Source organism: Mesoplodon bidens, assembly GCF_964165515.1.
Source record: "Mesoplodon bidens genome assembly, chromosome: 12".
NCBI classification, from domain to species: domain Eukaryota; kingdom Metazoa; phylum Chordata; class Mammalia; order Artiodactyla; family Ziphiidae; genus Mesoplodon; species Mesoplodon bidens.
The window spans coordinates 91,396,571-91,409,555 of NC_138168.1; the positions used below are offsets into that span (position 1 = coordinate 91,396,571).

A 12,985-nucleotide genomic window follows, 5' to 3' on the forward strand; every position below is an offset into this window, starting at 1 on the left:
GCTGAGGAGGAGCTGGGACACAGGCCCGCCGACGTCGGCCCTGCGCCCGCCGCTCTCATCCACTATCGCCGGGAGATGGGAAACCGTGCTCGCGTTCACGGTGAAGGTTGACGAACTCCAACTACCTGCGTGACGTGACCTGAGGCGTGAGGACTGTGCTCTCAGGACGCTCTCGGGCCTCTGGTCCCACTCCACGGAGCAGCTCCACCCCTGCCCTGCAGAGCCAGCTCCCCGCCCAGAGGTCAGCCTCCCCTCCCAGGGCCCAGCGCGGCGCTGGCCACCAGGCCATCGACACGTGCTGTGGACCTGCAAGCCCTACGGCTTCCCTGGAAACAGCACAGACGTTAGCTGACCTGCCTCGGGGGGAAACTCAAGCCCAGGACACTTCTGGGCAGTCTGCAGTCGGCTAGTTCGGGGCCGTTTTCAGGCGCAGTGCTTGGGTGCCTTTTCTAATGTCTGCCCATTGAGAGAGCGCATTATGAATAGCTGGGAATGTGGATGCTTTCGCGAAACTGGCCCCCAGCTTGTCACTTCCCTATAGCCATGTTAATCATTTTCAAGGAGTTCCACTTTTCACCTGTAATTGACCTTTCAGGGATATAGTTCTTCCGTTTCTTAACAAACATAACAAGGTATTTAATCATGCTCATTTGACAAATATGTAAATCATTTATTGCCATTAATTTACAGCATTTCAATATACACACTGCATGGAAATACAAATACCTTTTCAAACACTGGCAATGTGATTTTAGGTATGTGGCCAGCTGTCGGCTGTCTCATGGTCATTAAACGAAAGGTCACGATTTCTGAGTACTTAAATGCTGATGGTTACAAATTTTGTTCTCTTCTGTTTTTCATTAAGTAAATTCTAACAGATAATATACATATTACTGCAGATAAAACCATCATTGGGAATTATTAAATTGATTGCATATTTCAGCTACTCTTTCTGAAGAGAAGTAAAATATTCAGTACTTGTAAGGCAGCAGAGAGTAGGTTTAGGAACTCCCTGCTATTTCTAGAAAAATAGTCTGGTTAGTAAAAATAGCATTCCGCATATTTTTCTTAGCAAGACTATTCATTATGATGGAATCTGTGACTCAGCAGCAGCAGCTGGCAATGCCATCCCTTCAAGAAGCCGGTCCTTCATTTTCCATTGTTATGCTGAGGCATTTTTAGACATCCTGGGAAGAAGCACAAAGACAAATTCAATGAGAAACAAAACTTCACCGCCAGCCTCGAAGGCCTTGGAGGGCTTTAAGAAGACACCTTTAGGTTAACACGTATTTCAAGTCACGGTATCATAAGAACAGTAATACCCTATTTCATGCTAATTTTCGTGTTTAATAAGTGAATTCTCATCCCACTGTCTCAACGGCGCAGTCCCTGTTTTAACTTCTCAGCGTATTTCTGCTCTGCGTCGAGTCTCCCCAGCTGCACAGTCACAGCCCGCCCCACGACACAGGCCTCCCCAGCTCCTCAGAACACAAAGGCTCAGTGGGATCTACTTACTCATGCCTGAGCAGCCGTCCCCCCTGGATGAGCTGGGCTACTTCATTTGTGGCGTGGCAGGCGAACAGCAGCCAGTTCCGAGGCTGCACCTTGTAGGCGAACCTCATGAACGTCAGGGAGTAACAGCAGAGGGCTGCCAGGAACACGCAAGACAGTGACTTACAGCCTCCAACTGAGGGCTGACAGGGCTCAACTGCCTCAAAAAAAAAGAACCTCTTCTGCTAAAACCTTTACAGATGATAGAAGTTACTGCTTAAATGCTTACATGAATGGGAAACTCATCAGATGGTTTGCTCCACTGTTAGGTATTCTGTTACTTATTACTTAAACAGTTAAAGAACATAATGTCAGTAAACCGACATCAGTTCTAACCTCCTTTTCTGTCCCCTAGAGTGGTTTATAGTCCCTTATCTGAAAGAACTGCTATTTAATCCCCTCAAGAAGTTTTATGTTCAAATATCAGGATTTCAAGTAAACTTAAAGATCCTTTTCCCAAATAAAGTTCAAGAGGACACACTCTTTAACTAGGGGTACTAAATCTGAAAGGCAACCAGGACCTTAATAAATACTTCCAACTACAGTAACCCTTTTTCTCCCTTACCATGAGGAGAACACCCATCAATGACGTCAGGCGCTTTACGTTACTTTCTATTAGTGACTTTAGTGTCTGGTGCTACAAACTTGAAATGTAAGCAGGAGCTGTATTATGCTATCATTTTATATATAAAGATCCTCCCAATTATTCAAATCTGCATCCTTACCAAATGTCATCCGCCCACTGATAATCTCCGGAGACTTTTTCATGTCATTGATGGCAGCAATGGGAAGACCCCAGTTGGCTACTGGGCCCCAAAAGTGCTGTTAAAAAACGAGAAGAGAAAGAAGAGGAAAAGTCAAGACGGAGCGGTGAACAGCTACAACTTCTCTTCAACAGTAACGTGAAATGTGCGGTTAACTGGGGAGGGTTACCATGCAGGCGTTCAGTTGTGCAAGTATGTGCCTGTGAATCAGCAGTTCTCACAAGGTGAGAGCCCCAGACCAGAAGGGATCAGCCAGTTTACCAAGGTCCCTACCAACTTCCAGATCACAACCAAGTAACCTCAGACTGTCCCGTTTAGAGAATTTTCAAATGAGATTAACTTCTTACACAAGTCACTCTTGCTACAACTTAAACCTCTTACAACCATTCTCTGTAATGTTAACGTTTAAATCTATCAAACTTTCTTCAAATTTTCATTAAGATATTTGTCAACATCTCTTAAAATGCACACCCTAAGTTGGATACTTTTTCTGAAGAAAGTAACTTAATAAGGGAAGAAATTGCTTTTCACCTCATATGAGCTGTATGAAGATCAGAGAACCTAAAAATCTACACTCAGACCCCCAGATAATGAGAAATTAAACTGAAAATTAATTTTGAAGTAATAGGAACAGCCTATATTTAAGAAATGGCTCAGGAGCTTCTCATGTGCGACCACGGCCGTCCCAGGCACCAGAACTAAGTTGTCACGTTGAACAGTAGCAACGTCCAATTTAATCTAACTTCTGAGGTTGAAATAAGTCCAGCGGCTTTCCCCATTAAATTAAAACTTGTTTTATTTATGTACAATTTGCAAATAATGCTTTAAAATATGAAGGAGGTCCTGGAGGTCCAATGGTTAGGACTTGGCACTTTCACTGCCATGGCCCGGGTTCCATCCCTGGCTGGGGGACTAAGATCCCGAAAGCCATGCAGCACGGCCAAAAAAAAATGAAAAACAGAAAATAAAATAAAACATGAAGGAAACCACACACTGCTGGGTAAAGACCCTTTTCAGCTATTAGAACATTAAGCAGTGCTTTATTTCTGCCTATCAGAGCATTTAAGATAAACGCAGACTGCAAAATACCTTTCTAGACCTGCATTTCTAATACTGACCAAGAGTCATTAAAATCCAAAAACTGGGCTTCCCTGGTGGCGCAGTGGTTGAGAGTCCGCCTGCTGATGCAGGGGACACGGGTTCGTGCCCCGGTCTGGGAGGATCCCACGTGCCGCGGAGCAGCTGGGCACGTGAGCCGTGGCTGCTGGGCCTGCGCGTCCGGAACCTGCGTTCCACAACGGGAGAGGCCACAACAGTGAGAGGCCCGCGTACCGCAAAAAAAAAAAATAAAAAGAAATCCAAAAACTTCGTAAGAATGAGAAACAAGGAAATGCAAGAAAAATCAGTGAGAATTACCTTTGTCATGATCTAAGAATATTTTGAAACGTTTACATAACGTGTTTAATGTAAGCATGAGGCCTCTGCCTTAAATAGCTATAAAACTCTCAGAGCTGTTCTACTGCCAGCATGGTGAGTGCTGCAGAATCTCACATCTGAGTTATGGACGCTGTAACTCAGGCACAGTTGGTATAAAGACTCTTTTGAGGTTCTGGGGTGGCTATTTGGTCCTCCTGCTTTCAGACTGGATTTTGTCTCAGCTACTCATTGCTGAAACTTTCCTGTTTCTTGTACCTAGATGAAGCCTGGCCACCTTCCTCCTTCCTCATCCTCCAGACCTTTGGCGATGGAGCATCTATCCCTCCTCACCTACCTGCTTGTCTCCCTTCCTGTCCTTTCCTCCGTGTCCCTCCACTTCCAACTCTCTACTACTCCAGTGATGTTCCCCTCCTCCTTGTTTGGACCACGTTAGTCTATTCCCAACGCTTGGCTGTTTAATCACTTTCCACCGCTCTGCTCTGGTCTGCACAGTGGCCCCCAGATCCCCGCACTATGCACACACTCAGGGCTGCCCTGAGGGCCTCAGCCATGCCAGGCGTCTGCGCTCACAGCTGCGGCCAAGTAGTACGAGGCCACGGCATAAATCTGAAACCTGAGGCAGCCCGGGGGACTTCTGGTCACAAGACAGTATTCAAAGTTTTACTGTCGTGAGTGTAGGGTTATATGAAGCAGAATTCTGCAAGTTAAGGGCTATATAGACACTTGTGATTATAAGCACTGAGATATACTTAAGAGATATTTCATAAAAAGAACATAAAAGGTAAAGATAATTTCAACACTAGTTACTAAAATATCTAACCATAGAAAGTTAATAATACATCTTTTCTATCGAGTGCAAGATTCTAGTTCTCCCCTTTTCTGGAATACATGTTTGGTCTGTGCTCTGTCAGATATTCACCAGTCAATGCACTGGTCCTGCAGAGAAGTTAGTGTCCAGAGTGGAACTGGAGGACCAAGGGGTCACTGGAGGCGCCCTCAGCCCGGGACCCACAAGGATGTGGTATGATGGCTGTCTCCTGTCCCTACTCTGTTAATGCAGAAAGTCTGCAGAAGCCTGATGTGAAGTAGCAACAGGTTCTTACCGTACTATTTTGTGAGGAGTCACCAAGGTTCAGACAGGAGAGACATGTGGGGGAAAAAAAAAGATCAGATGCTTTGAAAGATTTCGGTTACTTTAACCTCATACATGTATTCAAGTTTCAGTAACAGATCTACAACACTAGCAGCACATATTCTTTTTTTTTCTTGAGAAGATCGAGTGATATTGGGTCAATAACTTTGACCTAATGAAAGTAAACCTTAATTTTATGAAACGTAAACTTAACCCTTAGAGTGGAGCCATCCAACAGGAATATAGTGCAAGTCACGAACAGGAGTCACATGAAATTTAAAACTTTCTAGAAGTCATGTTAACAGAAGTGAAAAACAACAGGAGTTAATTTTATTATTTATTCCAACATTTCTAAATGTTTTAATTTGAACATGTAATCAATAACAACCTATTGATGAGGTATTTTACATTCTCTTTCGGCACTGAGTCTCCGAGATCCGGTGGGTGTCGACACTGCTGCACAGCTCAGCTTGGACTGGCCACCCTCCACGAGCTCCCCTGCCACCTGGGGCCTGTGGCTCTCAGACTGGACAGCACGGGCTTAGAGGGGGCATTTCTTTGAAAACGACAAGCTGGAGAGAAGCACAATGCTGCAGAATTCTACCAGCAACAGGCTTTCCATTTTTACTTGCCAACAGGCCCTCACCAGAATGTAAGCTCCTAAAAATAGGCGTGTAATTCCATATTCTGTTCACAGCTGAAACTCTGGCCCAAGTGGTGCCCAGAATTCACAAGGCACTCAAAAAATGTTTGCTGAGTGAATGAAGAGAAAAATCTTCTAATGTTAAGGGAACTGTTTTCCTCAATGTTAAAATTAATACCATTCAGAAATACGTCGCATTACTTTTACTTCTGAGATGGCAATTCTTCTTTTCAGGATATAGCTTAATTGTTCTGATAAGGCAAACTCTTAAAAGTGTAGCCCTGAAAGAATTACTGAAATAAAATGATAAAATCCCCGATACACACCGTCTCGTCCAAACAGCTCCTAGCAGTTCTGACGTAGAGGTCAGGGAGGTTCTAATCTCCAGCATGAGAGTAGCTGTGGACGATCCTAATAATATACTTCAAATAGGTTCTGTTATGAAATACGAACAGCCTAGAAAGAGTCCGTCTTTCAATGTTAAGTGCACTGTTTTAATAGATTATGTTTCAACTGCGGTAACAAATTACGTTGCCAAGATCGTATTTCACAGCAAGTCCAAGCTGAGCACAGTGTTTGGACGGCAGAGAGGGTGATTCCCTCGTCAGGTCAGAGGGCAGGAACCAGTAGTTTATGGACTAGAGTCACCTGTGGTGTCACTCTTCTTTGTTCAGGATCCGAACACAGGCCTTTTATTTATCTATAAATTACCAATGGCACATTTTTTTCCTACAAAAGTATTTTAAAAGATGTTATTTCTTAAAATCTAAATTGTCAACTTGGAGATAATTTAGTTTTCAATTCAGGACTCTTTCCTTGAGTTGTACAATAGTTCCAATTCTACCCTATTTTACAACAGGCAGGTTATAAAGGAATGTGGAGGAGGAGTTAACTTCTGCCGTCATACCCTGTTCGGTCCAAAAGTCCTGTGTGAAACGGACCACAGAAACAATGTTGATCACATCACTTTAATAGTGGTTTAATGACGGTAAGCCAATCTGAGAATAAATTTATTCTAAACATCCCTGGGAAATACAAAAAGCCACAACTCAACATCCCTTAATTCTATGTCAGAACTGTCCAAAACATGCATCAACTACTCAGTCAAAAACTCTGAAAGGCATATTTGAGCAGGGCCAAACTAGAAAAGAAAAGCTTCCTCGTATGTGCTAGTTTCTGTTCCGAAGAAAGATAAACTTATAAGCAAACACAAACTGCAGTTGGGGGACAATAGTGTTAAAACTGTGTGGAAAACACCCTTGACTTTCTCTTTATTTGGTATGTTGCCTGTATTTTATCTCAGTCAAGGTTAAAACAACCTCAAAATGCATAAGGGTTTTCTTGGTTCACTTATGACCTTGAATTCTTGTGGAGGAAAAACCGATCTCCCCCGTTAAGAATGCTGATGGTCACAAAGCACCGAGCTGATCTCCCTGTGCTCTGCGGCTGCTTCCCACTATCTATCTACCTTACATTTGGTAGGGGAGGGTGGGAGGGAGGGAGATGCATGAGGGAAGGGATGTGGGAACAGATGTATATGTATGACTGATTCACTTTGTTATAAAGCAGAAACTAATTAAAAAAATAAATAAATAAACTTAAAAAAAAAAAAAAAAAAAAAAAAAGAATGCTGATGGAGGTGACAAGGAGGATGGCTACCCCGCATAAACTATCCTCTGCTTCTCCTTAATCTGGAATACTGCTTGTTTGGCTCCAGGTTTCTTCTAAGCTCATTTTTATTTTCTTAATGTCTTCTCGGCATTGCCAATCTGTTTCTTCCTTTCCTAAAATTACTGACAGTAACTGCTAGCTTTCTCTGAAAGTACTGTGAGTAATTTAGGTAATTTATAACTTGCTTATACAGTACTAAAAGGATCTAAGTGACAGCCTAGCATAGTCTGTTTATACCACTACTGAGAGCGGGGTAAGGCTTGGAGATATTCTAGACTGAAATTCTCTTATAGGTTGAAAATGCTCACCACCATTTCATTTATGCTCAGCAACTTTTACCTGATCTTCTAGTTCAAGGTAAAATGAGAGAAAGCTTTAACAATCAGAATGTGTGATATTCAACTGTATTTAGATGGTCAACACTACACTGGACGGCAGCAGAGAGATTCCTGTGGCCAGTTCTGCTTCAAGGCCGGCCTTCAGCCTCAGTAACTTTCTGAAGGTCATTTACAAGGCAGGGAAGTAAGGCCGGGGCGGGTATGCAAGCAGCGCGGCAGAGAAGGGAGGCAGACGCTGGAAAAGGAGGTGCAGAGAAAGTACCTGAAACCTTCTTTTCAAAACCATTTTTGTGCATAACTATTTCCCTTTAAATCTTAACTGACATTCCTGTTTTGGCTTCACAGGTTTGGCATCCAGAGGGTCTCAACTTTTCCACTTGGTTTGGATCTCAGTTTTTCTATATGGCAGGTGAAGTGTTGGACTATCTGATGTCTGAGGTCCATTCCAGCTCTAATATCCTATAACTTGTGAAAGACGCCCTGTTTTACACTGCAACTTCTCACTTGGGTAGTAAATATAAATTCTTAAAGCTCTCCTGGAAACTAAGAAGTTAAAATAACTTAGAATAGATAACCTTATTAACTGGAGAATATTCACTGCAAACAGCCGACTCACTTCGGATTTACAAGAGCATGCTGACTGATGAACTGATTTTCAAATACTCGTGATCTAGGTTCTACCTAAGAAAACATTCTTTGCACATATATCCAAATACATATGTGCACATATACATCCGTTCACTTCTCTGAGGGAGGGGAGTAAATCTCTGGGATAAATATACACAGACCTTGACTGACTAAGTCACTAGAACATACATCCTACCTCAAAACTTAGTTGCTCATTCTAATTTATTTTTCTTAACCAAAATTCAGGAGGGAGAGTAAGAGCAGAAGAGCAAAAAAGAGAGAGCTATCTTCTTTTACTCCAATAACATATGTGAGGAAATAGTTTATTTAAAAAAACAAAACAAAACGATAATAGAGATCCAGGAAGTTCTTGATTCAAGATTTTCATTAAAGTAAGTAAGAAGAAATCAGTGAAAGGCATCAAAAGGAGTACCAGGAACCCAGGGATTAAACATGGAATATTGATAACAATAAAAATAGAACATTTACTTTTGTAATATACACAGCACTATGCTGTGTTGTCAAACAGCTACCAAAGCCCAAACACTAAGCAATTTGTCCAAGACTACACAGCTGGGAAGCAAACAGGCTGGGATTCAAACCCATCCCTCAAACTCATCACCTAGGTGTAATAATACTGCCATCACAGCCAACAAAAACTGTCAGTAATTACTTAATACTTTAATACTAAGACCCAATTTAAATGCCCCAGTTGTCCCAGTAATGCCTTCTATAGCTGTTTTTTCCCATATCAGATCCAAAGTCCACACACTGCCTTTGGTTACAACCCGTTTTTTTTAACTCCTGTTCCTCGATGAAAAAAAAAAAAAAAAATCAACATTTTAAAATACACTTGGAAATTCACTTTAGTAAGAAAGACATTTCAGTCTTATCCATAAAATGTAATTGACAGGCGGTTATAATCTATGTAAAATATGACTTTAAATTTTTGCTAAAAACTTCAACTATGTTGTTAATAAAATGACTTAAAATTCTAGAGCAGCTTTAGTTTGGAAAACCTCTACACCCCTTCGGCAGGCTATAAAAAGAACGCTAGAGGGCTTTCCTGGTTGCGCAGTGGTTGAGAGTCCGCCTGCCGAGGCAGGGGACACGGGTTCGTGCCCCGGTCCGGGAGGATCCCACACGCTGCGGAACGGCTGGGCCCGTGAGCCATGGCCGCTGAGCCTGCACGTCCGGAGCCTGTGCTCCACAACGGGAGGGGCCACAACAGTGAGAGGCCCGCGTACCGCAAAAAATAAAAAATAAAAAAATAAAGAACGCTAGAGAGCTTGAGTTGCTCAGGAGTGCAAATGATTGATGAGGTGAGAAGGCCCAGGCCCCGTCTCTGGAAGAGAATGTGAAATTGTCTTATTACGGGTTTATTTATTTGCAAAAGTAAAGCAGGGGCTGTAAGCAAGAAGACTAGAAGAACAAACAGAGGAAACGTTCCTCTAATAAATGCTGGGAAGAAGTGACTCCTTTCTGGAGAAAAAGCTAATAAAAGAGCTTCTGCTGAGCGTTTTGATATCAGCCCAATCACTCAATCACTGCTCTGCAGGCTGGCATGAAATCCCACTGCTGCCAAGAGCAGCAGGGAAAACAAGGCCAGCCGGACATCTCACTTCATCTGTTCAGTCCACAGAAGTATTTCCAAGTCAAAATCGCAGAGCTTTACGCCTCATGAAACTGAGCAGGACCCTTCCTGAGTACAAAAGCCCCTCTGTGTCCCCGGTTTCTTGTTGTAGAAAAAGGCTTTAGTCTTCCAGGCCTTCCCCAAGTTCCCAAGGGTGGACTCAAGCAGTTGCTAATGAGGGAAGTGAGGGAACGCAGGAAGAAGGAAAAGCAGTTAAGCAAGAAAAGCAATGATAGCTTAAACAATAGTTCAGCGACAAAACAGAGTCCTGGTTCCTCCTGGAGGGATATACATATCAATCTAACACATATCTTTGAGTTGTCCTGCAGGAACTAAGGCTCCCACCCAGGTGGAGGATGGTCACTACATTCCCACCACAAGAAGCAGCCTTCAGGCTGGTTGGAACCAGAAGGTTGACATTAAGATTCCCAAAACATCACCCTGTTACCTCACCACCTACCAGTCAGAAGAAAGTCCACAAACTGATCACACACCCTGCAACCCTCACTCCTAATGTGCCTTTAAAAACCCCTCCCTGAAAGCCATCTGGGAGTTTGCATCTCTAGAGCATGAGCTGCCCCTTCTCCTTGGTTGGCAGGCACCCTGAAGTAAATGCTGCACTTCCCTTCCCCACAACCGGTGTCAGGAGACTGGCTTTGCTGTGTGTCGGGTGCACAGACTCAAGTTCTGTTCAGTAACACTCACACTTAAGATTTTAACTTTTCCCATAACAGTACACCTTTTAAAATGTTCCTGCTACAAAAATAGCAAGATATAATAGAAATACGTAGTGATTTGGGGTTTCCAAGTATTTTCACATCCCTCATCTGGTTTAATTTTCTCAACAACCCAACCAGATAGGGCACTGTCATTAAACCCATTTCACAGACAGGGTAACAAAAGTCCACTGGGATTGACTGCTGGGGATCCCTTGGCTAGAAGTCATTCTTCGGAATCCTAGCTGGGTGTCCTACCAGGCAGCACTTTCCTGGACACTGCAGTTCTCTTTTTTTCCTCATTTAGTCAGAGCTTAATACAATTAAAGCGATACTAGAGAAGACATGTAAACATTAAAGCTACATGAACTTAATCTTTGAAAAAAGGTTAGACCATATATCAAAGTATTCAATTGAAATACCTGGCTCACAGACACCTGTCTAGTAAAAAAACATAAGTTTAGAAAAGCAGGGCTAACTCTCTTCTTTGAAAATACATATATTTTACAAATTCTTCCTGTGTAATAGAACGTTAGGTAATCATCAGCATATTTCTAATATGGATAAGACTTTATTCTTAATTATATCATACAGTTTTATCCTTAGCTGTACTTTACTATTAGGAAGGCTCATACAAAGGAGATACATTAGTAAAAACCTAAGGTAATATTTGAAGTCATAGAGAAACTTAACCGCAGGGACTAAGAACACAGCCTCCCACGACTCCTTTCCTCAGATTTCCCCAGCACAGTAATCTGATAAATACTCTCCTCCACAGTACTACACATCTCTCCTAATTAATCATGGTCCTATGCAAGTACACAAAGTTCATTTTTGGAAAGTCAAGAGTGAAGCTTCTATTTCCAAATCTACCACATGGCAGACAATTACTGTTCTTACCCTACTGCCCTTTAAAATTACAAGCAAACAGTATTTGCAATAAAATTCAGAATTAAAAGAAAATAATCCTTTTTTTTTTTTTTTTTACTGGTAAAATGAAGCTGCCTTCATACTGTACCCTATGGATGGTTATTTCTCCTCAGCTGTCATCACTTTACCTCTTTACTACACTAACCTGTTGAAAAATACCGCACCCTACACTTACCTAGGTTTAAAAAAATCACACAAAGAAAAACTAAAATGTATACACCTAAATAAACTATATTAAACGGTTTTAAAGTTATATTAAATAAATGAAATAAAAAGCAGGCATCTCAAGATTACAGGCGAAAATAAAATACAGAAAGTGGGACTTCCCTGGAGGTCCAGTGGTTAAGACTAGCGCTTCCAATGCAGGGGGCGCAGGTGGTCCCTGGGGGGAAATTAGGATCCCGCCTGCCGAGCGGCGAAGCCAAAAAATAAAATAAAATATAGGAAGTGTCTTTAGGCTTTTCATCCCGCCACTGCCCTTTCTTTCTCATTGAAAACAAAGACTTAGGCAGAATATTAAAAAGTATGCCCTTGGTTGGCAGAATATTCGTTATGTTAGATTTGATTCCGTCCCACGCTTGACGTCCTGAAGCTGCGAAATCCGAAGGTCGAGGTCGACCCGGCGGGCTCAGGGCCCTTGTCGCGGAAAAGGAGCACCTGCGGCTCACCTTCCACCGAGCGATGCCGGGACGCCCCCTCCCAGCCCGCGCCCGGGGCAGGTCCGCCGCACACCTGGGCACACACCTGCCGAGCAGGTGCAGCGAGCCGGAGCCCCGGCCCCACTCGCCGGACCGGGCCCGCTCTCGGCGCCCGCCCGCGCCGGGGTGGGGGTCCCCCGGCAGGGGATCCGGCCCGCCCCGCTGCCCCACTGTCCGGAGCCCCCTGCGCCACTACCCCGGGACCCCGCCCGGCTGCCTGGACTCCCGCCCCGCGGCCGGGAGCCCCAACCCCGCTGTCCGCACCCCCCCGCCCCGCCGCCCCGGAATCCCCGCCCCGCTGCGCGGAGCCCACCCCGCTGCCCGCACCCTCGCGGCCCCTCGTCCCGGCGGCGTCGGCTCCGCACCCCGGACCCCTCGGCGGGTCCGGCCCCGGGGACTCGTCACCTCATGAGGTAGTCCCGGAAGTCCTTGCTCCGGACATAGTCCGCCGCCTTCCGCACCAGCGCGCCCGCCATGGCCGTGCCGGACACCAGGCCGCCCGCGGTGCCCTCGGCGCCGCTCCTCGGAGCCCAATGACACCCGGCGGAGCGGACAGCGCGGACACTGCACCCGCCCGCCGGCGTGCCTCACGACAGCTCGGCCCCACCATACGGTCGCGGCCCGCCGCCTGGCTCTGGGCCAATGGGAGGGCGCAGGGCGGGAGGCGGCGGCACGGATTGGCTCGCGCTCGCCGCACACCTCCTCCCCGCCCCTCGCAGCGCGTGGGGGCGAGGCCTGCTGCCGTAAAACGGCCGGGGTCCGGCGGCGATTGGCTGGCGGTTGCCAGGCACCCGCGCTGGCGCGCTCCGGGCAGGCAGATGACTGTCCGAAGGCGCGCGGGACTG

General features: G+C 44.9%; 1 protein-coding gene across 1 annotated transcript; it reads right to left on the reverse strand.

The window, feature by feature from the left end:
- Nucleotides 1-649: 649 nt before the first annotated feature.
- On the reverse strand, nucleotides 650-12,774 carry MPC1 (mitochondrial pyruvate carrier 1). The gene is made up of 5 exons (XM_081250837.1): nucleotides 12,546-12,774; nucleotides 4,856-4,859; nucleotides 2,277-2,373; nucleotides 1,516-1,648; nucleotides 650-1,187 (listed from the first exon to the last, which is right to left on the reverse strand). Exons 1-5 carry the CDS (start codon nucleotides 12,614-12,616, stop codon nucleotides 1,163-1,165), a joined length of 330 nt encoding a protein of 109 aa, XP_081106963.1. The 5' UTR covers nucleotides 12,617-12,774; the 3' UTR covers nucleotides 650-1,162.
- Nucleotides 12,775-12,985: the final 211 nt, after the last annotated feature.

What these genes read in the sequence shown, in the direction of transcription:
- MPC1 (XM_081250837.1), bottom strand. Translation starts at nt 12,616, where the DNA reads ATGGCGGGCGCGCTGGTGCGGAAGGCGGCGGACTATGTCCGGAGCAAG. An exon ending in CAGTGGGCGGATGACATTTG is followed by an intron (nt 1,649 to 2,276) that starts GTAAGGATGCAG and finishes TGTTCCTGGCAG; the next exon opens with CCCTCTGCTGTTACTCCCTG. An exon ending in GGACGGCTGCTCAGGCATGA is followed by an intron (nt 1,188 to 1,515) that starts GTAAGTAGATCC and finishes GCTTCTTCCCAG; the next exon opens with GATGTCTAAAAATGCCTCAG.